The 27,612-nt window shown below is 36.8% G+C and overlaps 4 protein-coding genes across 7 annotated transcripts; 2 read left to right on the top strand and 2 right to left on the bottom strand.

The window, feature by feature from the left end:
• The first annotated feature begins 534 nt into the window (after positions 1-534).
• On the top strand, positions 535-5,990 carry LOC121984939 (probable methyltransferase PMT21). Of its 2 annotated transcripts, none has more exons than XM_042538126.1 (8): positions 535-690; positions 1,410-1,691; positions 2,712-2,860; positions 2,994-3,189; positions 3,631-3,841; positions 4,234-4,906; positions 5,403-5,480; positions 5,684-5,990. In XM_042538126.1, exons 2-8 carry the CDS (start codon positions 1,431-1,433, stop codon positions 5,901-5,903), a joined length of 1,788 nt encoding a protein of 595 aa, XP_042394060.1. In that variant the 5' UTR covers positions 535-690; positions 1,410-1,430; the 3' UTR covers positions 5,904-5,990. The 2 variants fall into 2 exon arrangements, with proteins under 2 accessions (XP_042394060.1, XP_042394061.1); XM_042538127.1 differs by lacking the exon at positions 535-690 and adding an exon at positions 1,941-2,020 and having other exon boundaries at positions 1,554-1,691.
• A 198-nt stretch (positions 5,991-6,188) lies between these two features.
• Positions 6,189-7,718, bottom strand: LOC121984941. Of its 2 annotated transcripts, XM_042538129.1 has the most exons (5): positions 7,232-7,709; positions 6,902-6,997; positions 6,772-6,820; positions 6,532-6,640; positions 6,189-6,429 (listed from the first exon to the last, which is right to left on the bottom strand). In XM_042538129.1, exons 1-4 carry the CDS (start codon positions 7,634-7,636, stop codon positions 6,546-6,548), a joined length of 645 nt encoding a protein of 214 aa, XP_042394063.1. In that variant the 5' UTR covers positions 7,637-7,709; the 3' UTR covers positions 6,189-6,429; positions 6,532-6,545. The 2 variants fall into 2 exon arrangements, with proteins under 2 accessions (XP_042394063.1, XP_042394064.1); XM_042538130.1 differs by lacking the exon at positions 6,189-6,429 and having other exon boundaries at positions 6,539-6,662; positions 7,232-7,718.
• A 54-nt stretch (positions 7,719-7,772) lies between these two features.
• On the top strand, positions 7,773-10,413 carry LOC121984940 (multiple organellar RNA editing factor 2, chloroplastic-like). Its single transcript, XM_042538128.1, has 4 exons — positions 7,773-8,274; positions 9,019-9,116; positions 9,469-9,534; positions 10,122-10,413. The coding sequence occupies exons 1-4, from the start codon at positions 7,826-7,828 to the stop codon at positions 10,268-10,270; spliced, it is 762 nt and encodes a 253-aa protein (XP_042394062.1). The 5' UTR covers positions 7,773-7,825; the 3' UTR covers positions 10,271-10,413.
• A 252-nt stretch (positions 10,414-10,665) lies between these two features.
• On the bottom strand, positions 10,666-27,566 carry LOC121984938 (brefeldin A-inhibited guanine nucleotide-exchange protein 5-like). Of its 2 annotated transcripts, XM_042538123.1 has the most exons (33): positions 27,182-27,566; positions 24,935-25,010; positions 24,383-24,614; positions 22,179-22,300; positions 22,034-22,092; positions 20,947-21,004; positions 20,776-20,860; positions 20,499-20,687; positions 20,324-20,382; positions 20,165-20,225; positions 20,023-20,091; positions 19,637-19,759; positions 19,413-19,466; positions 19,214-19,302; positions 18,944-19,040; positions 18,757-18,855; positions 18,441-18,650; positions 18,189-18,299; positions 17,936-18,120; positions 17,226-17,852; positions 16,672-17,089; positions 16,019-16,258; positions 15,810-15,933; positions 15,581-15,729; positions 14,145-14,501; positions 13,847-14,013; positions 13,457-13,719; positions 13,127-13,290; positions 12,454-12,576; positions 12,234-12,370; positions 11,887-12,154; positions 11,532-11,627; positions 10,666-11,147 (listed from the first exon to the last, which is right to left on the bottom strand). In XM_042538123.1, exons 1-33 carry the CDS (start codon positions 27,291-27,293, stop codon positions 11,085-11,087), a joined length of 5,286 nt encoding a protein of 1,761 aa, XP_042394057.1. In that variant the 5' UTR covers positions 27,294-27,566; the 3' UTR covers positions 10,666-11,084. The 2 variants fall into 2 exon arrangements, with proteins under 2 accessions (XP_042394057.1, XP_042394058.1); XM_042538124.1 differs by lacking the exons at positions 10,666-11,147; positions 11,532-11,627; positions 11,887-12,154; positions 12,234-12,370 and having other exon boundaries at positions 12,454-12,560.
• Positions 27,567-27,612: the final 46 nt, after the last annotated feature.

The following is a 27,612-nucleotide window of genomic DNA, read 5'->3' as shown; positions in this document are numbered from 1 at the left end:
CATTTTAGTTGAAATATATATATTTTTTAAAATTTTTAGGAATGCGGATATGCAATTACATACATGTTAGTTGAAATATTTACAAGTTACTTGCTAGCCGTCGATTTTGAACCTAAGTTGGCATACTTCCACTGATTGCTAATCAACTAAATATTCGATTAGGTTGAGTTCCACTTGATCCTGACCGACACATTTGATTAGCCTCTGTTTCACGTGGAAAATTGTGGACTAATTGGACACCGTTTTGTCTACGATGGACCAATGTCGGTGGACCCACACGCAAATCTAATCAGAGAATTCAAAATTAATTTAAAATTGTACTTGTATAACATGGCGATTTTACAATATTTTCCAAAATAAAATATTTGTATTATTTTTTTATACAAAATTTACGAGAATATTGTTGGTAGAAAATACAAGTGAGAGAATTTTATTTGTTTTATTTTTCAATTTTTTTGAAAAAAAAATTGGAAAAGAAAAAAGAAAAGAGGGCGTGACACAGACCAGGGTGGACTTCTTGGCTGGGAGAGGCTGGCACCTATTTATAGGCCGGTGGCTTTCGCGGAAGTGAAGAAGGCGCTTTTGAAAAGAAGCGGACGAAAAGGAGAGAGTCGCGTCGAGGTGCTGCCGATCTGGGATCGGCGTCGGTGTTCCGGTCCGTGGCAGCGAGCGGGAGATCTTTCTCTCCAGGTGATTCGACTCTCTCCCTTGTTTTTGCTGCAATGTGTCGCCTTAGTTTCTTCAAATTTCTTCATGGAGGTCGATCTGAGATGGTTCTCTCTGTTTTTGAACTATGGTTCTGATCTTTTACGTATGGGAGAGAGTGGATCTCGAAGTGATTGCACTCCCCCGGTTCCCGTCTCTTGTTTTCTTCCAATATATCGAGTTATTTTCTTCAAATCTGTTCTTGGATATCAATTTGAGCCCGTTCTCTCTGTTTCGAGGCTAGGGCTTTGATCTCTTCTGTGGGAGGGAATGGATTGTTAGGTGGTGTTCACACTCTACCTGCCGCTTATTTGATTTTGTTTTCTTGCAACAATTCGCCTTATTTTCTTCAAATTTGTTTCTGTATGTCAAACTGAACTCCCTTACTCCGTTTAGGAACTGGGGTTCTCTCTCTCTCCTAGTGGAGAGAATGGATCTCTGCACTCTCGATACTTTTGGATCTCTGCGCTCCCTATACTAAAGTTTGGTAAAAATAGAATGAGAGTCCTAAAACTTGAGGAGATCATAGTTGTACGAAACAGGGATCGTATTTATATGCAGGATCTGAAACATATCCAATAGGATTTATTTTTTTAATGATAAAATTGTTTCACTACAAGCTTACTGTGTTATGCATCGAGTATGTTATGATTTTGGTGTTGTTGTCTGACTAAATTAGTTTTGTTTGCCTCGTTTTGCTGTAGCCCTTTCATTTCTGAATCAAAATGAAGAAGAAAGATTCAAAGCCAGGGGATAAAAGATATAGGCTTCTCCCTACGACCATACTGGTTTTAATTCTATGTGGATTTTCCTTCTATCTTGGAGGCATCTATCGGTCGGAAAAGAACATAATTGTGAAGACGGATGCAAGACCATCAGCACAATCCAGGAAAGAAACTGGATTAGCTCCTCTTCAAGTGAAGTCTATTGAGTTTCCTGAGTGTAGCATTGATTACCAAGATTATACCCCGTGCACTGACCCTAAGGTAACGTGGTTTCTTCTTCCTGTTACTCTATTAAAAAAAGATGCAGGCAAGGGTCAAGGATAGTACACATATATAGATATTTTAGATCCTTAATTGGAATAAAAAGATAAAATCAGATCAATTCTATCTAAGATATGTGGCTCGAATCTTTTCTTAGATCTGCCATGGGATTTCCTTTTAAAATAGCAAATTTCTAGCGGCATACTTCCCTGTTTTATCTCCATCATCACCTTTCATTTAATTTAGCAGGATTTGCACTAGTGGTACATACTTCAAGCTCAATTAGAGAGAAGAACCAACTACATTTGGCCATTTTCTATTCCAAATTGGTATCTTCCTCTATGTCAACAGTGTTATTGGATTATTGGACAATTAAACCTTTCTGTATATAATTTTTTTTAAAAAAAATATTTTTCAAAAAGTGGTAGATGACTCTTGTAGGTGTGTCGGTTCAACCTGTGTGATTTCTGATATTTCTGACTGTGATTTTTAATCCTTATCAGAGGGACCATAACTACTTTGCTTCTAAGTATGTCCATGCACTTGTTTGTCAGCCTATTTTAGGTCTTCATCTCACTTGGCCTCAGTGATTTCTGCATTCCCTACTCAATCTGGCAGAAATATTTTTTTTTCACTTGCTTGTCTTTGATCTGTGGAGGTTTCAACTCTTCCTCTAGAGCTTATCCTTGTTGAATCCCTGCTATGTATATTACATGCTTATAACTTTTTTTTTTTTTTTTTTTTTGTATTTTTTGAAACCAAACTTTTGGTTAATTTCTAAATATTGGCATAGGAAAGAAGCATTGAGCTTATGTTTCTAAATATTCTCTTAATATACTCTTAATGTAAGTTATATATTTCTTAGATGAATCTTGATTTGTTGATCTGCACCACTCATCTGGAAAAATGACATTTTGAGATGATTTGGACCATCTGGTTTTCTCATTTTCTTAGGTCGTTGATTACCATCAACTCACCTGATTTCATAAGTATTAAATAGCATCATTTTTGTGGTTGTAGAGATGGAGAAAGTATGGAAACTATAGGCTTAGCTTTATGGAACGTCATTGCCCACCAATGACTGAGAGGAAAGAGTGCTTAGTTCCTCCTCCCAGTGGATACAAACCACCTATCAGATGGCCAAAGAGCAAGGACCAATGCTGGTATAGGTAATATTATTATAATTGGTTAATATGTGTTCATATTGTTCATTCCATTCGACAATAATCTGTCAGTTTCTGCACAGATGAATGGAAATGTTCGTGTTCCCTTTTACAATGTTCTTATTCTTGTGTTGTTTAGAAATGTTCCCTATGACTGGATTAACAATCAGAAGGCTAATCAGCATTGGCTTAGAAAAGAAGGCGATAAGTTCTTCTTTCCAGGTGGAGGTACCATGTTTCCCAATGGGGTTAGTGCATACGTTGACCTGATGCAGAACCTAATTCCTGGAATGAAGGATGGAACTGTTCGAACAGCAATTGATACTGGTTGTGGGGTGAGTGTCAACTTATTGAAATGCATTCTTTTAGCAATATATGACATCCAAGAAATTCTAGGTGGATTTTGAAGTGTCTCTGTGTAATTTTACCCTCAGTTTGCTATGGCCTAGTAGATATATAGAATTATCTTTCACCAAAAATTTATTAACACTTGAAAAATATAGTACGTTAGATATCAAACAAAAAAAAAAATCCATTAAGCTTTTCCATTGTGAAGGTGTTAGCTAGTGTTTGATCATTTACAGAAATGTCTATTATTTCTACAGAGAATTTTTTATGTGCCTATTTACTACACTACCACAACAGAAGAATTCCTCATAAATTGTACTTTATTCCTTTTGTACCAAAGAATAAGTTAATCTTTTATTCAGAAAAATAAAGAAATTAATCAATAGTTCTTTTTCCCTTACAGTCTTGATTTTTTTTTTCTCTGACAGGTTGCAAGCTGGGGAGGTGATTTGTTGGACCGTGGTCTTCTAACTGTTTCTCTTGCACCTAGAGATAACCATGAAGCTCAAGTGCAGTTTGCACTCGAACGGGGAATTCCAGCGATTTTAGGAATCATTTCTACTCAGCGTCTTCCTTTTCCATCTAATTCATTTGACATGGCCCACTGCTCTAGATGTCTGATTCCATGGACAGAATTCGGTATTTTTCTTGCCACTGAAATCAGAATGATTCTGGTCTTATTTCATGGCTCACCTGTTTTCTAATCATTTCACTTTCAACTCTTTCTTGAACATCTGCTAAACAAAACAATCTCATTCTGCCAAACTAAAAATCATCACTGATATTCTGGCTTAACTTCAATTTTCTGCAGTAATTTCTACTTTACTTTGTGGATCCACCTACAGTTGCATGTCTAATGATCATTAAAGCATGTTTATTATATTAACCTGCTAATCATAATATGATTCTTTTGCTTTGCCAGTAGTTGAGAAGTTAAGGTTCCAGAATTTTCTTTTAGTACTCTGTTATCCGATCATCTGTTCTAATGTAAGCATTTTAGAGTTTAGCTCTTACCTGTTTTGTGTATTCAGATGGCATATACCTTCTAGAAATACACCGAATTCTCCGACCTGGTGGCTTCTGGGTGCTCTCTGGACCACCCATAAACTATGAAAACAGGTGGCGAGGATGGAACACTACAATAGAAGAACAAAAAGAAGAGTTTGACAAATTGAAGAAATTGCTAACAAGCATGTGTTTCAAACTATACAATAAGAAGGATGATATTGCTGTCTGGCAGAAGTCTACTGATAACAGTTGTTATGATAAGCTCACGGTATCTTCTTATCCACCAAAATGTGATGACAATGTGGATCCAGATTCAGCATGGTACACTCCACTCCGTGCATGTTTGACAATTCCAAGCCAAAATTACAAGAAATTGGGGCTGACAACTACACCAAAATGGCCAAGTCGCTTGAATGTAGCTCCAGAGCGAACTTCTATGGTCCCCAGTGGGGGTTCTGGAGGGTTCAAGCATGATGACACTCAATGGAAAATCAGGGTAAAGCACTATAAGACATTGCTCCCTGCTCTTGGAAGTGACAAAATTCGCAATGTTATGGATATGAACACGGTCTATGGGGGGTTTGCAGCAGCACTTATTACTTCACCCCTGTGGGTTATGAACATCGTCTCTTCTTATGGCCCAAACTCTCTCGGTGTGGTCTATGACAGGGGACTAATTGGTGTCTATCATGATTGGTAAGTAATTATTGTTTATGATTTATCACTTACCTTGACATCTGTATATATAATGCTTGTTGGACTTACATAGACTAGTTGTGAATTGCAAGTGAAAGTATTTTATTCTTATCAATAGAGCATTTACATGGCGCTGGTAGTTTTACCACTATGATATTTGTAGTGTCGTATTGGCCCTGGGACAGATTGGCGAGGCGCTGGGGGCGAGCATATTCGTCTTTTGCCACCACGATAGAAAATTTACCACTTGAAGTTTGGTCATCAAATTTAATTAGTTCCATTATGATTTGACAACTATGGGCCTATATTAGGCAGTTTCTATGAGAACTGGCTGAATTCACTCCTGAGAACTGGCTGTTTGTTAAGTTACATTGCCTGATGTTGTACGTATGTTTTTATTATCAATCTAATTTTGGTTTAAAAAAGTGTCAATGCATCATCATGTACATTAAATGAACCACGCAATTATAATGTTCTTTTGGATATTTACTTGCAGGTGTGAGCCATTCTCAACCTATCCACGAACATATGACCTCTTGCATCTTGATGGTCTATTTACTGCTGAAAGCCACAGGTAAAAGTGTTGATTCATTTTTAAGTGCTATTTTTCTTTAAGTATGGTGTGATATTTTTAATTGATTTACTGGTATTTACTTGATTTGGTTAAGGATTTACTAACATTTATTTTTGTTTATCTTATGTTAACATTCTAAACACTAGTCTGCTCATCGCTGAACCCAAACTATTTGTCCTGATTTTTGTTAACCTTTTCTACAGATGTGAGATGAAATATGTGCTGCTTGAGATGGACCGTATCCTGCGTCCTGTTGGATATACGATAATACGTGAATCAACTTATTTTCTAGATTCCATAGCTACCATTTCCAAAGGAATGAGATGGGACTGTAAGAAACACAGCACAGAATACAACCTAGAGAAAGAGAAATTGTTGATATGCCAAAAGAAACTGTCGTATGCAAAGCAGACTCAGCAATGAGAAAGGAAGTTCTGTAGTGTTGGTAAATCCCTAAATTGAATTCATTTGCATTTCGGTTTAATGAAGAATTCACATCATTCCTGGACAGTTGGGTTACCCTGTAACTTACCATCAATAGATCTATACTCTCTAACGCAAAGCTGAGAGAGTTGTTCTAAATGGCCTAAGCATTCGAGGTCTTCTCGCTTTTTTTTTTTTTTTTGCCAACACAACTAGCAACAACAGCTAAAAAAAAATTGGTTATTGTATTTTCTGTATTTTGGACAGGTTATATGAGAATTTTGATTTGTGGAAATATAATGGCAACTGTATTATTGTTATGTGACACAGTATTCAAATTATGACAAAGAAAGGACAACACTGTTCCAATCCATGAATCAAGCAAGATTAAAAACTTATCCATAGAACGTAATACGACCAAAAGAAACAAAGGCTTCATGGTTTACGCGTTCATGTCTCTCTCATCAGTTTCGTGGTTTCTTTACAACCGTTTTATTTACATACTCCCAACTGTTGGCTTCAGATCCTGGAACAAAGAGATTTTGTTATTTAGAAACATGCATATCCGAGCATCAGAAAACCCACAACAAAAAAATGTGAATTAACAAAGTGAGGTGCAAGACTTTACAAATCGGCATTTAATTATACTGGAGTTGTCGGAACCTTGTAGCGGCAACGCAGTACATCAATGGCTTTCTCCATCGATTGCATGAGTTCAGGAATGGAAACCTTACAAACTTGCAGCAAGCGACAATGAAGCTTTAGAACATCAAAAAAAAGAATCTATGTATGAAAGTTATCCCACAAATGCATGTATAACGTTTGGGTTCTTATGCTACAAATTTAAGTATTAGCAGATTTGAAGTACCACGAGAAGATGTAGGATGTGCTTGGCTTATGAGTTCTGAATACGCGCCCTGAGAAAGTTAAACCAGATCGGAAATTTCCTATTTAGAAGTGAAAGACTGAGTAAGATCACGAGAAGCATCATGTGATACCTTGATTATTTCTGCATGTTCGCTCATCCTATCAGCGACCTTCTTGTAGTCCTTTTCTGCCTCCTCTGTTAGCTGAACGCAGGCTTTTGTCTGAATCTGCAGAGGATGAGAGCAGTACAGGAAATGCTCGTTTGATATGATTATGATGACCCACAATTTAGAAAATTCACACAGGATGTAGATTAGATTCAATCGATTTGATTCATAAACAACAAATAGACATCTTCCGAGCCTCCGGACTCATCGAAACATACGGAACTCTCTGGAGAAGAGAAGCAGGAAAACAGATGGGATCTGGGGGATTCGATGCCAATAGGTGTTGGAAGATACCTTGAAGCGCTTGGAGAGGCGGGTGCTGGAGGCGTCGAACTCGTTGACGATCTGGGAGTGGCTAACGTCGAGGTGCCGCTTGAGGGATTCGATGCCGGAGGCCACTGACGCCTTGAGATCGGCTATTGTAGCTGCGGCGGCCGTATGCATCTTGGAGGAAGGCGTCGGAGTCATGCGGTGGCGGGAGAAGAGATCGGGGCTACCGTCCCGGGAGGCGGCGGCGGCAAAGGAAGGCAGATCGAAATCGTAGGGTTTGCGGGAGGGATTGGAAGATGCGAAGAAGGACTCGCCCCCTTCCGTCTTCTCCTTGGCCGCCGTGGATCTGGATCTGGATTTGGACGTCGACGCCGCTGCTCTCTTCTTCATCGATGGACTTGTGGAAATGAGAGGGAACTCCAATTCCATTTCGAAATCACTCTTTTGGCTACGATATTAAAACGGTCCGGCATATACCGTAACCGAACCATGTAACGCCGATAAATATCGTATGTAACGGTACGGTCTCACAATGTTGCACGATATATGGCGTGACCCGTGCCCTCGATCTCCCTCAGCGTTCGCTCACTGTCCAGTCGCTTCTCCGCCGCCGCTCTAATGGCCTTCGCTGCCTCCGCCGCCGTGACGCGGGCAATCTTCTCCTCCCTCCCCGCAGTGCAACACCCCACGGCCTCCCTGCTTTCCAAGCGCTTTCTCCACTTGCGCTCCGCGGTGTGCGTCACCGCGCCCCCCTCCGTCCGCGCCGCCCGCTCCGTCCGCCGGTTGCCCACGATACATGGTCTTCCTGGATTCGGGGTGGCCTTCCGCATCGGCGCGATTAGGTGCATGGCCCGGCGGCCTGGCGACTCGGGTTACTCGCCTCTGAACTCTGGATCCCGTGGCGGTTCGGGGTTTAGCGACAGGCCACCGACGGAAATGGCACCTCTGTTCCCGGGGTGTGACTATGAGCATTGGCTCATCGTTATGGATAAACCTGGAGGCGAGGGGGCATCCAAGCAGCAGATGATCGATTGCTACGTTCAAACCCTAGCAAAGGTCCTCGGCAGGTATTGGTTGTGCGTTTCTTTGTTTCTTGTTTAATTGCTTGTTTTAAAAAATAAATAAATAAATTAAAAATTAGCTCTTGTTGCTAAATTATGTTTGTTTTAACTTGTAGATCTGCTGAAATTTTTAGATAGCCACAGGAAATATTTTATGCTGTGTTAAAAAAATGAAGTAGGAGGAATATGTAGTTTAAGGGCATGTTTCCTTGATAGGATGAGTTGAATGGATTTAGAGTAAGAGATAAGTCCAAGGATGGTTCCTCTATCTCTTATTTCTTGGCAACTGAATATGAAGACAAATATTTAAGAAGATAAATTTTTAACATCCATACTTTGTAACTCATCCACAAATAATTGTGGATATAAAAAGCGATTTGGATCCATCCTCATCATTTAACAAAGAAAAGTATAATTTTGCATTTATCAGATAGATCCCTTCCATTCATCGAGTTAGGCATTTGGAATGAAAAGGAAAGAAATAATGTTTACTGATTTGTGTTTATTGGATGCATAAACTTCATTCCCTTCAATTTTTGTCCAATTTGAATGGAAATAAAAAAATGTTGAAATTAATGATTGTATTTCCAAATAAAAAAGAGAATTAATTAGTTTCTTTCATTTCGTTTCTCTTGACTCCTATCGTATCCAAGTAAACTCAACATTAATTTCTTTCTTGGATCCTTAGTTGCTTATATATTGCAATGGAAAATCTAATTGTAACCAATTCTTTCTTGTATCCTTTGTTAGCGAGGAGGAAGCAAAGAAAAAGATTTACAATGTGTCATGTGAGCGATATTTTGGATTTGGTTGTGAAATTGATGAGGAGACATCCAACAAGCTTGAAGGTTTGCAACCATCATAGTTCTACGTGGAGCTAACATCTCTTTCCATTTATTTATTTTTGCTTCTTTTTTATAGAAAAAAAATTAGCTTAATTATTCTTATCTGTTAGCCAAGTTGATTTAAGATGGAAACATGTTTGCTCTGTCTCAAGTAAATAGCGTGTTCCACCTTACACAACAAAATGCCTCATCGATTCAGAGAATTTTAAATTTCTGTATGCTTATACATGATAGAAGTTGTATGTTTGTTTGCTAGAAGTTCAAGCTGAATATTAATCCCTCGTCACTTATGGAGTTTGTGCAGCAGTTTTGGTGTCTTTTGTATATAAAAGAAACTGTTATTTGCTTGTGGCAGGTATTCCTGGTGTTTTGTTTGTGCTTCCAGATTCATATGTTGATGCCGAGAACAAGGACTATGGAGGTAAAGTTTTAATGAACTTTAAAAGCGTCTAGTTTGCATGTACAATTGGTCAGCGCCAAGTTGGTTTATCGTCAAGTATACACGACTCAGTAAAAATGAATAATAGTTTGCACGTACAATTGATGAACACCTAGTTGATTTATGGCATTTACTAGCAAACTTGGATGTTTATCATTGGCTTTAAGAATGACCTTTAAAAGCTTACTTGGTACAAAGTAGGAGACAGCATAGCATGTGTATATATTTGATTGAGAAAGATGGTGTGTTTGAAGTAACACGAGTCATGACAGCATCTTTTCTGAATTGCATCATTTTATTTTTCTGCCACTAAATTTGGTTATGAGAAGCGTTGTGATTGCAGTTGGTATTATCAAAAGATACACTCCATTAGAAAGAGACAGAGCTCCTTTTCTTTGTTCTTTTGATGTTTGTTCATATTTAATTGATGATCTTACTGCTTCAAGTTGAGTATCAGACGTGTACTGCACTTTTATCATACTCTACTTGAATCTTCCTAGTATTGCAACTGATAACAGTAAACTAAGTGACAGAACAACCGAATCATACAACTATTTTGCTACCTGCAGCTGAACTTTTCGTGAATGGAGAAATTACTCAAAGGCCTCCAGAGAGGCAGAGGAGGATCGATGCAGCAACCACACATAGAAATGACAGAGACAGACCCCGATACAATGACAGAACTCGTTACGTTAGGCGAAGGGAGAGCCAGAGATAAGCTGATCATTCCTGAGTATATTGTTGTGTGCCTGTTATATGATGTCGTATCTTCGAACTTAGTTGGGTATTCAGATAATCCGTAGACAGCCTAACCGGGTAGTGACTTGTATTTTTCCATGAAAGCATGTTTGCATTGACTTATACTCGTGGGTTTTATATTCTGCATCTCCTTATTTGCTAAATTATTCAATTAGTAGTGAACATAATATGCACTTAGGTTATTTGTTCTGTATGCGTTCTATTTTTCTTTTCCTTTAAATATGTTAGTTAATGATTTGACTTATTTATTGATTGGAGATGATTGCTAGCGTAATACGAGTGATTAAGATTTATTGTTGATTTATATTGGGATTCAATCATATCTTGACTAAAATGTAAATTGCAGACAGCTGATGATTAAAGTGTTCTTTTTCAACCCCTACTATGTTCATAGGAAAATAGGGCGTCTTACAACAATACAAAGTGAAGAGAATGGATAGTAACGCAACTTGGACGCCAAAACCTTGTTTCCAAAGCTTGCCGATTACCTAAATCTACGTGAAGCAAAATGAACCTTCACAAAACCATAAATATGGCCATCGAAAAAGCAATCGTGCAATCTGACAGGCGATATATTTCATTGGCTCTACCAAAGATAGGATTCCTTCTTCTATCCTCATTTATGCAACCGTGGAAGGTTTAAAAAAGGAACAAAAAAAACTAATGGTACCCTTTGTACAATGGCATAAACGTTTTGAAGAGCTTCTGCTTCATATGGCGGCTGCAGAAAAGTGGGTGCGTTGTACAGGCAAATGGACCGGTGCCAATATCAATTACGGCAGAAGGGGAGTGAGCTGTGCACCCAAGAGATCTCCGACTGCTCCACGAACCTCCATCTGAAACAACAAGACACGTACGACAAGTCATACCTACACCCTTAAAAAATGTGGGTCTTACAATGGCCAAGTAATTTACAAAATTTCTACTTGTGATTTACAGAGTAAGAGATGAGTAATATATTCATGAAAATAGGCACTCAAAATGGGCACGTCATTGCAGATGTGATCCAAATGGAAAACAAACTTTTTCCCATTCTTTGAGACGCCGAAAAGCAACTCACAATTTTGAAAATATTTTAATACTAAAGAATGCGAATGGATATTTTCATGTAACAGGCCGGGCATGTATTGTTTACTGAAAACTAGTAATGAACCAGGAGGCAAAAAAATTCATTTCAGCTGAAATGGCAGGCCACTGAATTATACATAGCAGTAACTTGCCTGATCGCAACGAATAAGTTTCGTGATTAGAGGATAGAACTCTCTGAGATGCTTTCTGAATATGAGGCTATTCATAGAACGCATTCCTTCGAGTACCTGAAAGGCCAACCAGAAATATTACATAGAGAAGCATAAAGCCAAAGATAGAGCAAAGTATTACATAGATCATAAGTTAGAGAAGCAACAGTCAAGTACTGTTAAACTAATGAGTTAACCAAGGCTTTACTAAATTATCAAATTATAAGCAAGAATTCGAGTTTACAATACAACAAAATACCATAAAAATGACATGCAATTAATTCTGTACTATGGCAAACAAACATTAAAGGTTACATATGTAAATTTATCTGCCTACCTTAACAATAACTGGTGCTCTCAGGTCGAGTACTCGATGGATATTGGCACTACCGACCTCCTCTGAACTTGGCTTGAGATCAGAAGCCTCCATTAAAATCTGACCACAGAAAGCAACCAGTTTCTCCTCCGCCACGTTTAAGAGCTTCTCTTCAGAATTGAGTGGTTTATGACTATTTTTATTAATATCTGTTCCAGTTGACTTGTGTAAAATTTCTAAATAAATGGAAGTTCCAGTCATTTCCTGGCGGAGAAGATTTAGTGGTAATCTGTGAAAAATCAACCATTAAAAGTTAGAATGGTTAACAAATTTACATAAATATTTCAAATATTCTGGCTTGACAATACCTTTCTAGTGGTAGGTATTGCATGCGTAAAATTAGGTTTGATGGTGAATTATATGTAGAAGCAAACTCCACAAGACACAGCAAGATGTCCATAACTGTGATCTTATGATGGAAGTTCAACTTGTTCCAGTATTTCTTCTGCAGCACACCAACAACAATTTGATAGCCACTCTAAAAGTTAAAAACAGAAAATATATCAACTGTTTTAATATCATGTGTACCTGTATGCTATCAAGAGCGCCTAATAAAAGTAGTTGGGTGATGCATTTGCCTTTGATAGTCTCCATCATTGGATTTTCATCTTCATCATTATCATCAGGAATGGGTTCTGCAGCATCAGGACTCTGTATATACATTATTGTGTATAACATCATGCAGGTCATACAAAATAAAGCAAAACACAATAACAGATCATCCAATTCTAAAATCAAGAAACAAGAGATTGTAAATGTTGATTTTCTTTCAACAAGAGTGGTGGTAATAATGAGTTCCCAACAATATGCAGCCAGATAGACTTTCCTGTCAATAAAAACTTACATGTCGAAATATATTGCAAAGAATTTGATATTCAACTCGTGTTTGGAAATAACTAATACGTTATCATTTCACACTTCACAGTGAGCTTGACAAGATAAATAACTTTGCTATGGCTACAAAAGCAATCTAGTAAACAGCTTGAACTTGGAAACACAACCATTTTTTGGGATCGCCAAATTCCAAGATTTTTGGAAACACAGTTCGCACACATGTTTTGTCATTCTAAATAAGAAAATTCATTAGTACCAAGCATATGTTCTCTTTTCTGAGCAAGCTTTGTGGGGAAATTCAACATGAAAAATGTTAAATAATATATCAGATATCAATGGATTTATCAGTAAGTGCATGAGGATACACCTTTGTAGGTGAAGCAGTGTCAACGTCATTTGTGCCATTTTTTGATTTTGAAGTGAGATTTCGAAGAAGAAGATTATCCATAATCCTCTGACCAAATGTTTGACTACGCTGGAAATCTGCAGCTTCAGTAGGCTTCGGCGGGCCACCTGATGGTGATGGAAGGCCTACAAAAGAAATGTAAATGATCGCCTGGAAAACATAAGAATAGATATGCTTCAAAGAAATTGACAATAAAATATGGCCTCTATAAAAGTTTAATAACACAAATTTAACGAAGTGAATATGCTTCTGTAAATACTGGTAGCATAGTTCACTTAAGTAGCAACATACCATTAGATTCCTCTAAGTTGGCTTGAAGATTGCTACCAAGATGATCCTTAGTCGAGCTGATTGATTTTCCAGATTCTTCAGTATCAACAGAGAATGATTGATTATCCAAGACCATCTCATCCTTCCTATTCTCATTAATAGTTTTAACTGTACTGCCACCATCTTCAGCTTCTGAATCTTTTGATAGAATAGTCTGGTTCTTTGAGTTTACAAATCCCAAAGAATTAAGAAGCTCAAGAGGTTGAGTCATGTAGGATGCATCTCTGTAAGAGTTAAACAAGACAGATGGAGGACCAAATTACAAAAAAGTAGCAACTATATTGAAAGTTCACAAACAGCATGCCTAATGGCCAAATAACAAGTGACAATGAAAGGTCACAAATAGCATACCTAATGCTTTTTAACAAAGTATCCCAATCTCCATCACTAAATTGATGGCCCCCGACCTCAATGAGATGTACAAGAGCTCCCAGCGAGATGGAAACCACACACTGATCTGTTTTCTTGGCACAATCAAGAAGAAAACCCAGAAGTGGTGGTAGCATAAAAGAAACTTCCTGTGGAGAGCCAGAAAGCAGTGTGATGCTTTAATTAAAGAAAGGATATTGTAGAACACAGCTGTAAATAAAAGTCAATGTGTAAGGAAAAAAATTCAAACGCTCTAAAGAAAGAGAGCAATAATACATACCGTGTAGAAAGTATTGAAAAGGTTACAGAGCAACTGGAGTGAATGGATACTGGTTTCCCGAAGCCATTCCTCATTAGTGGAGACAATACCCTCTCTACCAGCATGTCGTACATGGTCAAATATAGGAAATAGGATCCTATAAAAAATGCTCTCCCAGAAAGTAGAAGAAAATTTCTTTCCCCTCTCGTTCAGCAAATCAAATAGCACCTCCAGTGCACAGTTTCGAACTTCTAATCTAGGGTCCAATGTTAGATCAGATAAACCAGCTAACATAGGAAACAAGTAATGCTCTGTTACATCAAAGTTTGATTCGAGACCACCATCCACTGGGTTGAGGGCTCCACCAGGTATAAAGCCCTAGGCAAAAAAATAATCAGGAGAAGAAATAAATAAATAAATAAATAAAAGCCAAATCGTATGAGGAATAGGGAATTGTCAGGTGTTAGGCTTTTCAAAGTAAAACACAGTCTTTATCATAGTAAAACAAACCAAAATTTCAAAAGCCAAAAGACAAACAGGAAAGTGTGAAATATTAAACTTGTATCCAATGAAATGATATTATGTGACTTTAATGGAAAATAAGGTCAACATAGTAGCAAGATAAATTATTGTAGTATAAATGTAGAGATATAACAAATAAAGATGATGGTGATGGAAGTATAAAGGGCTATTGAAAAAATGTTTCATAAATTGAAAAAGTTGTAATGATGAAGAGGAACTTGAATAGGTATGAGGTAGTTAAAATTGAAATGAAGTTTAAAAACAGAATAAATTCTATGATAATCTATTAACAAAGAATGGGAAGAGATAGTAATCAAATTGCTAAACATAGAGAAAATATGTAAGATAGGTCAATATTAGATGCATAACATATGAAAATGATTTTGCCACTAAAATTGTATATACCACAGATTTGTTCATAAGTTTAGATATAATAAGCTTTTAAGAAAATGGACATAGGTAAAAATGATATTCCTATTGAAATTTGAAAGGGTTTATGAGATCAAGATACAATTGTTTACTAAACTATTTTTTTTTAAAAAAAAAAAGAAACTGAGAATTAAGATGACATCTTAGGAATAGAGGGAAAACATTTTACTGCTAATTTGTACGAATAAGTGTGATTTGTTATATTATTCTATATACAAATGGATCAAGGAGACGAGCTATTCCAAGATATTTTAGAATAGAGTTACTGAGCAGAGGATAAGAGATGAGATTAATATTTCTGAGGATCAATTTGATTTGGATCAATTTGATTTCATGTTTAGAAAATCAACCATAGATGAAATCTATTTAACAAGACCATCAATAATAAAATATAAATGAAGAAAAATTTGCATGAAAATATTGATTTAGAAAAGCTTATGATAGAGCCCATAGATAATTGTTTAGAACTTATGCCAAAATATGTAGAAAGGTATTGCCATTCAAACCTCAGCAAGGCGATCTTCACATATACGGAGAAGGGCAATAGCCTTCAAGCTAATGCGAGGAGAGCTTTTGTTATTGGCAAAATGAATGAAGCAATTCACACAATCCATAAAGCAGTCACCAACAACTTGGTCAAAGTGCTCCAAGATAACTGCAGGAAGCAAAGTCCCAGATTGATCAAAATTTAGAAGTTCAAACTTCGAGATAAGGTTAACTGATTTGTTTTCTCACCCTGTTCAACATTTTCAAATGCACTTTCAACTATTGATTCGGATTCATCATCTGCTGCTGCAGTGAAGATCATGAACACGCTCCGCCAACCTGATTTAATGCTGCCCACCTTTGATTTAATCATCTGAAATTAAAACAAATCAGTACGTGGTGTTTTGTCATGAAAAACAATAGTACAAAACGAGCAATGTCTATTATACCAGAATTACCTGAACAATGCAATCAACAATTAGGCTGCGTATTTTTTCATTGTGGCTAATCCGCATAAGAATGACAAAAGGCTTAAAAATGTCATTTTGAAAGGTGAAGTTGGTCAATTCAGCGCGTTCCAAATACTTCATACTAAGTTGTCTCAGTGAATCGATGGCATACATAGCAACTTTTTCCTCATGATGGCTACCAGCAGAAATGAAGTGCTGGGCCAAGACAGACCATATTCTAGCCCATACCTAAAAGCATTGCAAATTGAAGTCAAAAAAACCACCAACAGTCATTGAAAACATAATTCAACAGAACATTTTATGGAGATGAAATATTAAGGTTTGGACATGCAATTCACTCTGATTCATCTACAACGAGCAGTGATTAGGTGCAATAGCCATCTTGTAGATGATAACAATATGAGAGAAAGAAATGCGCTATCCTAACCAATTACAAGCATGAACAGAGTATGTTAAGAACTGCTACTTCAATATATCTCTGCTGCTGTATGTCCCAATTCAGAAACAATATAGGAGTTTGAAATTCACTGTCTTAATAAGCATCAGGACCAGTAAGTGTCTAGATATTATAGGCCTATCAGTCCAGGTATGGACTCCGGTAAATATTAAAAAATATTCATATATTGAGGAATCAGGAGTACCAGCCGAATGCGAGCCATATTGTAATAGCTTATCTCAACAAGCTTTTGTAAGCTGAAGACTCGGGCAGGTGTTTGTTTCAACTCTTCAGCAGAAACACTACAAAGAGCAGTAAAGAACTCCACAATGGAATCACTAGGCAATTTTACACTGTTTACAAAAACTTGCTCTGCTGGTTTTCCAGCCAACTCTTTAAGAGACTGAAGAACTGCATCCCTTGAAGTTTGATTTGAACCCTGCATCACAGTTATAGCAATGGATGGGGTTGAAGTGATATATTCTAGCCGCGATATACATTCCAAGACAGCATTCCAGGTGTCCTGTAGTGAATCAGTGTCCATATCACATAGAATAAGCAGTGTTCGCAATGCTTCCACATTTTTACTTTGCATCTCCTTTGGAACATGCAAGAATGTAAATCTGCACACCGAATTAGTAACATTGCATTATAATATTTTTAAAAAATCATTAACGATATTCAGTAGTACAACAAAAGATAATTCAAAAAGTATCTGAAAACACTCTATTCTAAGAGAATCTAACAGGGAGAGCATACCGTACTAATGATGTTAGGAAAGCATAACACATTGTATCCATCCCAAGAACACGTGTTAGATGTATGCCAGCACTAATACCTTCCATGCAAAGAATAACCCTAGGCTTATTATCTCCTTCCTCCATTGTTACAGAAAATGTTGCAAGAAGAGGCCACCCCACAGCTTCAAGCATTGGTCTAACTAGTTCAACCTGCTCAGCTGTATAGAAGACACCCCTTTTTTCGCCTTTATTTCTGAAAAAGGTCTGAATTTGTTTCTTTATTTTCTCACTTTCTACTTTAGTATCAAACCCAAATTTCTTTTTAGGAAGAGATAAATTGAGAATATTTACAAGGTGGCCACTCTCTTCACTTTCTGGCCTCACTCTGCTGCTTTTAGATGCATCAGGTGTATCATCCTTCATCTTTATCTCTTCTTTTACAATTGAATCATATATCTCCTCTAGGAGCTCCTTTGGTGCACACTCTTCCACATCATTCACAGAGTTCATGAGTATAAAATCAGATTTTGACATTTTCGGCCAAACCATTGGATTGTGAGCATCTGTATTTAACATTATAACTGCATAAGCAAGAAGATAAGCAGTATCCGCATTCTTGAAAAGTCCAGGATTATCAGCACAAAAACTGCAAAACAATGCTAAACCATTAAAAGTAAGAAAACAGAGTACGAGGGGATGTGCCACATCTCTAATTATCAATTTCTGTACCGCTCAGCAAACTTTTCCATGATTTGATCAATTTTTTGTGCTTCACCAGGAAGTCGAAATCCTGTTAGGAATTCACGAATTGAAGTATCAAACTTCAATCCTGAGAACTTCATGGAATCAACATATGCATTCATAACAGCAAGAGGAAGTTCCTCATGCTGGCCTAAATATTCACCAATCATTGCCTGAAAAAAATAAGAGATGAAAAACAGACCCTTTTAACCAAAAATAAAAAAATAGCCATGGAGATCACCTTATCCAAATTAGGTGTGCTCTTCAGGAATCGAGCAATTGAAGAAGCTTTACCCTCAACCAACTTATTAGCCAATAGAAATTCTATCCCTTTTGCTGGCTTTCGGTTGAACTAAAAGCAAATGGACTAGTTCATGTTTAACCATATAAACAGATACCATAGCAAATAAAACCATATCAAAATAGGAGTCATCATACATTATCATTGCAGACATCACATTTATGGTAAATGGTTAGCAAAAATCTTAGTTACCTCTAAGAGGGCTGCTTCCATTGTGGATTTGTGAGCTTTAGCCTTCTCAAATTGGTTTAATCCATCATCAGTATTCTTCTGTTCATTAATTGAAGCAGTATCTGTAGCTGAAACTTCCGCTTCAAGAGACTGAACAATATTACCATGCTTAGCAGATTCTCCTTTAAGCTTTTCCCAATCAACCAGTGATTTGAGCACACTCACCAAGCTCTGGATAAGGTACATAAATTAGATGTAATATATATTTTTTTTAAAAAAAACAGAGAAATAAGAAAACAGAACAAACACAAATAGTTTCTTAATTTCTAGAGAGTACCTGAAGTGATGAACCTTTAGCAGAAGCAATCTGTGTTGCAGTAATTGAGTTGGGATCAATAGTTACAGTTCCTTGGGCTATCTTTGATAATGCATTTACCTGATTAGATCAGTGGAAACAAATAAATTGGTAAAGAAATTGCAAACTTCACCTTCAAGCCACTAGCATAAACATGATTGGATTTTACCATGCGTTCAAAAAGGTTTGGTGCCTGAAGATCACAATCATAGTTAACGAATATGTCTGCAAGCATTTGGGAGTCCTTGCATACTTTCTCAAGCATCCTAACAAATAATCCAATCAAACAAATATCAGAAAGATTAATAAAGCTACAGCACAAGAAAAAATTGAGGATGATAATTGACAAGTAATTACTCAAGATTCTGCTGAATTGAAAATAGAAATGTCCCAACAGGAAAGAAGAAAATAACACTATACAGAATGAAAGAACCATCACCGGAGAACACTTGTCCTTTGGCTAAGCACATTCTCATTACTTTCCAATGATTTTAAAATGATCAATGGAAAAAAGATGCCAATTTCTCCCTATAAAAGAAAAATCAGACATGTTTATATGAGATTAACATGATAATTGGCGGAGATTAATTTCTAGAAATTTACAAGAAGATGGTTTTGACAAAATTATGGTTAAGTACCTTAAGACATTCTCTAAAACGGAGCAAAAGAACAGCAAATATTCCAGTTGCATACTGCACAACAAGAGATAAGTACAAGAATGAGGAACACTTTATTGTACAAACATAAGCAGTGCAGCATCAGCTATTACTAGTGTGGAATGTAAACCAACTACCACAATAATTAGCAAATGTAGGATGTCAGAGGTGTAGAAAGAAGCAACAAATGGGAAGAGAAATATAACCTGAAAAACCACTGGGGAAGAAGAAACAGAAGCTCGCAACAAAGCATACGAAAGATATGCCTTAACTGAGTCAATAAAATGGAAATTTTTCGTAAAGGAATAGTCAACTCCTTCCAGCAAACCCTGTAATTTTAGCATTCAAATGTGAGAAGGTAGAAGATAATTGCTTTGACTAGAACACTTTGAAGTAAGGGCAGCCCGGTGCACGAAGTTCCCGTCATACGAGGTCCCGGGGAAGGATCCATTGTACACAGCCTTACCCTACTTTTTGCAAGAGGCTGTTTCCAGGATTCGAACCCGTGACCTTTTAGAACACTTTGAAGTAAAAAAAATATTTAGGCAGATACTATTTCCTACATCAACATAGTTGGACAAGACTAGCTAACCTGCAAAAGCTCAAGAGACAATAGTCTCGTCTTGGTGGCCACCTCATCACCCTCTTCTTTCATCCCCATCTGCAAATTGTCTCCAATATGATAAGGGAGAGTAGAATAGACACTTTTTGAGAACAATTTCACAAACTTAGACCTTGCACAGTGTTCGAAACAGCAACAAAGCATCATTTTGCACCACACTCGTGCTCTCTACACTAATTCCTCGGACATGATTAAACAATAAACTCTTTAGATCGAATTTTAGAAACCGCAACTGAAGCATTGATTTTTTTAATATTCAAGCATTTTTTACCCTGAAACTTTCTTTCCATCCTCAAGTTGAACAGTTTGGTCAAGAGCAGCCTCTAAACCCTACAAATCATATCTTTAAATAAGATACAAAGTGAAAGAAAAAGGCATATATGAAAATTTCAACAAAACAGTAAAAACTTAACTCTCAACAGTCTCATAAAGTGTGATGGAAGTACCTTGATGTCAGCACCGCTAGCCAGATTCTGAAATTCCTCCAAACGAGGAGATGCATCATTTTCATGCTTCTTGGGTAATGCATCTGCCACAGTGTTTTTCTCATCTGTTGCATCACTAGATTTTTCTACATTCTCAGAGCTGGTGAAGCTAGCTGGAATGGCAGCATGTGCAATACTAGATACAGGAACCTAAGCACTCAAAGAAATATTTTTCCTGCAATAAGGCCCAATTTCACGTGGACAACTCAGTAAAATCAACCAAAATAACAAATCCAACCTGATCAGTTTCCATTCGCCGAAACACAATACTGATCATTTGGGTTAGCATTGCTTTTGATGTTGCCTGATTTACTAAACTCTTACTGCAGTAGACCATCATAATTTAACATAAGCAACAATTAAGAATTTATAAATTCACAGTGTATAAGGAAAAGTGTTGCTTAAGCACCTGTTGAGAGCAATGTCATAGCATACTTTAATCACTCCCAGCAATGGGTCTCCATGAACTGGATTTAAAGAAAACTTACTGATTTAGCAAAATAGATAAAAAGAAAAGGAATGCTTGCATCTTTTATAAGAAGCATAAAAAACGACACTCCAAATAACCTCTCACATAACATCTACAAGAAAAATCGTCCAATTTGAGGCATTAACTAATTGATCCAAACATTTAGTAATCCCATGTCAAATTAATCTACAGAAATAAACATTCCAGAAATATAATGACCAACTTTGAAAAAGTAGGATAGATGTCCTTAGCATCTAAAGATGATATAAAAAAGGACATTTAGGATATCATTCTGGTTGATTTTGGAAATTGAATATTTTCCACAGGAAAAGTCCTAGCACATCCAAGTATCTTAATCTTTCACATTTACATTTCTTCCACCCATTGTGATGAAATGTGGTCTGCGCAGCCAGATAAACATCCTCATACAGATATCACAGGCTATGTGCCTGTCATTAGATGAGATATTCCTTGGGACATAGTTGAGCCTATGATGAGTGACTTGAAGTTTGACCATATTGGATCTAGTTGCAGAATACAACCATCAGAAACTTTTAGCATTAGCTAATTAACAAATGATAAAAAATTCTTTCAAGTTCTTTTCTTTTGAAAATAAAATGGTAAGATCTGTTCTATAGGTTCATACAATTGCACTGTTTGTTAGGTTCACACACTCCGGGCCAGTCCAAAGACACTAGGGTATGTTTTATCAAAGCCAACCAATAATGACAATAATTTCCAATGCCCATATACTACATATTTGCAGATTTTGTGATTATCATCCTCAAAGATGATGTTTCAGGCTTTCAGCAACTGATGAAGTAGTTGCAATACAGCATAACAAACTCAGAATTTAGAAAGACAAGAATGGATGCCATGATTTTAAGGAACTGACAAGCAAACAAGAAGTGTTTTCAGTAAGAAAATCATTTCAGATCTTTGACTACTCAAGCTTATACCATAAGATGATTAGAAATTTGACATCACTCCTCAAAGAACAAAAGAAGAAACACCATTAGGAAAGTACCTCTGAACCTCATTGAAGATACAGCAGTAAGAAGCGCCTGCAAAACTTGAACTATGGTGCTGCAAATTACCATGTATCAATCAAAGGTTAAAATAATTGATATAAAGAGAAGTCCAGGAGAAAAGAAAAGACAAAAAGATAATACCTATCCGATGAAGAATTATCAACACAGCCACAGACCATGTTGAGTATATCTGTAAATAATGAAGCATTTTTGCCACCATCCAGTCCGGGATCACCTTCTAAATGATCATAGGCTATGAGTTTCTGCCAGAAATGAAAATTGTGCCAGATGCAATGTAAGTACAATAAGCATCAGAAGTATAATAACCAAATTGTTAGGCACAGGCACAATAACCAGACAAAAGATTATAGTGGCATGGGAAAAAAAGGGAAATAGATTTTAGTGAAAAAAAAGTTGCTTAGTTATGTGCATCCAATATGGATGATAAATAATCCGGCAAAGAAAAAACATCATAAGGAAAATGAAAAACATTTTGTTACACAAATTACACATACACTTGAAAAGGCAAGGGCAACGAATGAAATTTCTGTCATACCCCAGTAAAGATCAACTTTTCATTCAAAAAGAGGATACCATATGTCGTGGGTAATAAACATTAAGGGTGTTTTTTGTATTTTTCAATCCTCAGATTCAATCTTGATTGCCTGACAAATAGTTCAGATGTGCAAACTGCTAGTGTCGTTGTATAAACCAGCCTGCTACTTTGTACGTGAATTATATGAATTGTTCTTTTATTATTATTATTATTATTGGGACCTATAGCTCAGAAAACAGCCCAATACACAGTCATGTCCTAGCCCCTTGTCTATACCAGTATAAATGCTAGACCGAGACTACTTGAAATCATGTCTAGAATGCTTCTGCAAAAGACTTGAATTCATGTCCAGAATGCTTCCTCAAAGATTGTTGTGCTTGAATTAAGTTAAATTACAGCAATCTTTTGTTTCGTCCAAAAGTATTTTATGTTAACCTTAGATTTGCCAATACTGACACATTTATGCCCATTTTGATGTTTAATAAGGACACTTGTCCAGAGGCTATCTATGTCAGATGTCTAAACAAAACTATCATAAGAGTATAACAAATATATGGCAAAAGAAAGGTGCCCAGACCTTCATTAGGTTTACAAACAAAACCTAATTTTCATGAACAAAAGTTCTTATAGCATAAGATTTTCAATGGGACTAACTTGGGTAGGTCAGGGGCAAAATGTTGAACTGAGATTGAAAAAAAATAAGTATATATTTGCTACTGGGTTGGATAAGTAATTAAAATATTCTTCATGTTGGATCAAATAGATGAAAATCAGGGACCTACACAAAGGGCAGCCTGGTACACGACGCTCCCGCCAATGCGGGCTCCCAGGCAAGGGTCGGACCATATTGGATCTATTATACGTAGCCTTACCCTATATTGCAAAAGATTATTTCCGTGACTCGAACCTGTGACCATAAGGCCATGTGACAACAACTTCACCATTGCATCAAGACCTACACAATTTTTCAAATTCATTTGGAAGGCTATGAGTTGCATAAACAACCTAAGGGAAGAGAACGTAGAAGGTAAGGAAAGGGATGGTAGTGGCCCTATAGATAAAAGAATTTTTGAAATTGTGGATTTTTCAATTTGTACAGTAATTTTAATGAAGGGGAGCCTTGGCGCTATATTAAAATTGTTGCCATGTGACCTAGAGCCTAGAGGTACGGGTTTGAGTCTCAAAAACAACATCTTGCAAAGCAAGGTAAGGCTACATACAATAGACCCTTCCCCGGACCCCGTATTGACGGGAGCGTGCACCAAGTTGCCCTTTTTTTTTAGAATAATTTTACTATACTATGAACGAGAAATAGAACATCTAACAGCTGCAAGCCAAAAGCAAAAGAGTAGTGAGAAAAACTAGAAATCAACAAAGTGTGCAAAATAGCAAACACCCATCATATAGGCATATCTCTTGAGTCTTGACAATAAATAAGCTTTACTTCTACAAAACATATACCCATTTTAGCATTGAGAATCCTGCATGAGTCAAGTGATTCTATCATCTTAATTGAACAACAATTATTATGAACATAAAAGAATAGCATGCATATAGAAACAAATCGGGCATGAAGAATGAAGATTTAATATATGCAATATACTTTTGATCAATTAGCATATGAGAAATAGACAGATCCCTACAGAAGAAAGAAAAATTTATAATATACAAAACCAAAATGCATCTATGCTCATCAACAAAATAGTCAATCTTAAACCAAAACTTAATACTTGTTTCGGTGAAGTAGTAATGAAATTTATGGAAGGGGAAAGCTACTTGAGCAACATACATGGATACAGTCAAGTGCAAGCTTCAAAAGTTTTATATTTTTTGACTCAAATGCGAGCCTCAGTGGCTTTAAGATAACTTCAGTTTGAGCCCCGTCTAAGGTGTGCCCAGCATTTGCTAAAGCTACTATAATAGGTTCACTGATTTCCTGAGACTTAGTGACACTATTGTTTCCAGTAGAGGCAGCCAGACCATCACGATCCCCTTCTTTCGCCAAAGCATCACGATCATCTCTGCCATTGATGAAAATAGCTGGTTAAAATCTGTAAAGTTTTCATCAAGCAAATAATAAAAAGAAACATTACTGAACATTAAAAATCATTATTGCAATCCAGAATTCCAGAAGGATTATGCTAACTAACAGATATGAATAGAAGCATACTAGCAGTATAAGAATTGAAGCTAAATCAGCTACGAAGCCATGAGACCAAAATCAAGAACCTAAGATAACCTTCAAACTAACAGATATCTATAGTAACAATGACCAATCCCACTAGAGACCAAATGCATATCCTACAACAAAACTTAGATTGTCAAAAATAAGTTAAAGAACCTTTCTTCCCAAGCCGGTATTGCAACATGTTTATTCTCATCAAAAGCCACCTCTTGTTTGGTTTCCTTCATGTTGTCTGGAAGCGGAACAAAGACAGAATTAATGAACATAGAATGTCTCAGCTTGAAGATAGTTCTAACATTAAGGTACCAAAATACAAGAAAAAGGGGGAAAGGGGAAGTACTCAGTCAACAAATAGCTACATTCCATCCATACAACAGTAAACAGTTTCTACGATGCAAATTTACCTAGATACCTAATTTTTTTATTTTGCTACATCTCATAATTTTAGTGTTGTTATACTTATTCTAACAAAAGGAATTACATCCAAGTATACGAATAGTAGTTAGATAAGTGTTTCTACTAGAAATGTTGAAGTATAACAAAAAATTGTCCTCGTACATAAGGAATATTTAACCAGTCAACACCAACTAATGGCGCCATATGTCATAGGGGTTGTAAGAATAACAAATTTAATTATAGTTTAATAAGAACAAGATGTTGGAATTTTATAGAGCATTATAACTTTAATAATGAAAGAGAGAAGAACCTTTTTAAAGTCTCTAAAGGTTAATGTGATACATAGTGAGAGTTAGTGGCGATGGGAATAAGTATAAAAGGTTATTAATCATAAGAATACGTGTTAAAAGATTGATAGAATTGATGAAATGAGGAAAATTGAATAGACATTAACTGGCTAAATAAATAACAAGTATAGAAAAATATAAAGCATAATAGTAGGTGATACTTTTTATGACGACCTATGAACTAGGAGTAATAGTAAGCAAAGATGAAGATGTTGAAATATATAATCTATTACATAGCAATAAAGGATCGAGATGTTGAAATGCAAAACAATGTTGTTCAACTTCTAGGCATTCAGAAAACTCAATCAGGCTTGTACCCATGTTTGGCTTTTGTTCAGAGAAAATAATAGAACTCTCTGGCCCAGGTTCAGTAGATTATAAACATGTAAAATAAATCCAGTCCTAGGTCACTCAAATTCAATTATTTAATGGATTCTCTAAGTTATTTTGACAGCACCTAAACTGAAGGGCAAAACCAACTGGAAAGCTGCTGGTTCCATAGGAGCCTATGTAATACATGTCATTCTAAACTTCTGTTAGTAAGATACTTTAATAAGTAAACTAATTAAGGCAAGGCCCACCAAACTATATAATCTGACATGAGACAAAATCCAATTGCTAATCCTCTTTCAGAACATTCATCTAAATTTCTATTTTAAAAGTTCAATTCTAAAAGGATAGACCAAATAAGGCACCCAATATTCAGATTACAACTTGGTTCAAACTATTTGTATTACCAATCATGTGCTTACAAGAAAGTCAACACAAAAAGCTGGAATAAGTAATATAACCTACGAAATTCAATGAATCCTTATCAAACTTATATCTAACGAAACTCATACCAAAATCCTATTTCAAATGACCTGGATTTAATTGCCTTCTCTCATTCAACTAGCATATCATGCTTTAACCACAAAGTTAGCTAACCTGATAGTGTTTCTCTCTTATAGCACTTCATGGCCAGGCAATTGCTTTCATATGCTATGTCCACTAACTTACACTAATAGCAGTCCAATATTAGTGTAACTTCAGATCTATACATAATATCACCCAAATTTAATACTCTTTTTGTCTCCCTAAATTCTTGTGGTATTTTCTCTCCATGTGTAATGCCATAAATAATTTCAAAATCATTATTAGCATTTGGATTCATCTAAACAAATGGTGTTTCATTCTTTTAATCTAGGCACTATAGGTGCTGTATGTTGCTAGTGAACTTCAGCTAGGTGTTATCATCATCCACCATTCAGATTGACTAGTTTCTAACGCCCAATATTTGACAGCAAACTGCCTAGCATTTTGGATCTCCTATAGCTTTATTCATTCAAGTATTATTCTTCTCTGGATCTGTTTACTCTGATCTACGTTCCTTAGTCAACCTCCCCAGTTAAATGTGAAGTCAACCAATAATTTTGGTGATTTTCTATCATGAAAGGATCATCATGTTAAAGATTCATTTTATCCTAGTGCAAACTCAAGGAGACATTTCTGCGACAGCACGGTCAGATCCGTCTACAATTACCAATTTGCGACCAACGCAAGGTTGCTTCCCGCAATGCAAAAAGAACGAAAGCAAGAAATGAAGAGCCTAAGCAACAACAAGAGCTTCAAATGCAAAAAAGAAAAGGAAAAAAAAAAAAGAAGGATCCACAGAACCGACCTAGACAAGCCTGCACGGCGCTCTGCAGGTCGGGGTACTTCTTCCCCGCGCACTCCTTGAGCATGGCCTCGAAGGACCTCGTGATGAACCCAGCAGCTGCGGCGCCTGCCATGGCGAACAATCGTGCGGAGATCCAACTCGACCGCCCCCTTCAATACACGATCCCGCGACGGGAGGGCAACAGAGTCCACCCAGTCAACGAACCCGAAGTCGAATCCAGCAGGAAAAATGGCGAGATCCGGCGATCTCGAGGGGACTTCACCGATCGGAAGCGAGGGAGGAGGAGAGGACCTTGAGGAGAAGGAGAGATCTGACTGTGTAACGAGACTGGCTTCCTCTCTAAGGGAAGGACTTTGTTCAGCAAGCTCGCGTACTGTCCCCTCGGCGCACGGTACCATAGCGACCCAAACACGTGGTTTGCACGTGAATGG

The sequence above is a fragment of the Zingiber officinale genome, chromosome 5B (assembly GCF_018446385.1).
Source record: "Zingiber officinale cultivar Zhangliang chromosome 5B, Zo_v1.1, whole genome shotgun sequence".
Lineage (NCBI taxonomy): Eukaryota > Viridiplantae > Streptophyta > Magnoliopsida > Zingiberales > Zingiberaceae > Zingiber > Zingiber officinale.
The sequence above is the reverse complement of the archived record's forward strand: the minus strand, read 5'-3'. Positions and strand labels throughout refer to the sequence as shown.

Excerpts from the sequence above, each read along its gene's own strand:
- LOC121984939 (XM_042538126.1), top strand. The coding sequence starts at position 1,431 with ATGAAGAAGAAAGATTCAAAGCCAGGGGATAAAAGATATAGGCTTCTC. Across the intron at positions 1,692-2,711 it reads CCCCGTGCACTGACCCTAAG|AGATGGAGAAAGTATGGAAA; the intron begins GTAACGTGGTTT and ends TTGTGGTTGTAG. Across the intron at positions 4,907-5,402 it reads ATTGGTGTCTATCATGATTG|GTGTGAGCCATTCTCAACCT; the intron begins GTAAGTAATTAT and ends ATTTACTTGCAG.
- LOC121984941 (XM_042538129.1), bottom strand. The coding sequence starts at position 7,636 with ATGGAATTGGAGTTCCCTCTCATTTCCACAAGTCCATCGATGAAGAAG. Across the intron at positions 6,998-7,231 it reads GCCTCTCCAAGCGCTTCAAG|ATTCAGACAAAAGCCTGCGT; the intron begins GTATCTTCCAAC and ends CATCCTCTGCAG. Across the intron at positions 6,641-6,771 it reads ACATCCTACATCTTCTCGTG|TTTGTAAGGTTTCCATTCCT; the intron begins GTACTTCAAATC and ends GCTTGCTGCAAG.
- LOC121984940 (XM_042538128.1), top strand. The coding sequence starts at position 7,826 with ATGGCCTTCGCTGCCTCCGCCGCCGTGACGCGGGCAATCTTCTCCTCC. Across the intron at positions 9,117-9,468 it reads GACATCCAACAAGCTTGAAG|GTATTCCTGGTGTTTTGTTT; the intron begins GTTTGCAACCAT and ends TGCTTGTGGCAG. Across the intron at positions 9,535-10,121 it reads CGAGAACAAGGACTATGGAG|CTGAACTTTTCGTGAATGGA; the intron begins GTAAAGTTTTAA and ends TGCTACCTGCAG.
- LOC121984938 (XM_042538123.1), bottom strand. The coding sequence starts at position 27,293 with ATGGCAGGCGCCGCAGCTGCTGGGTTCATCACGAGGTCCTTCGAGGCC. Across the intron at positions 22,093-22,178 it reads GATAATTCTTCATCGGATAG|CACCATAGTTCAAGTTTTGC; the intron begins GTATTATCTTTT and ends GGTAATTTGCAG. Across the intron at positions 20,226-20,323 it reads GATGGAAAGAAAGTTTCAGG|TGTAGAGAGCACGAGTGTGG; the intron begins GTAAAAAATGCT and ends CCGAGGAATTAG.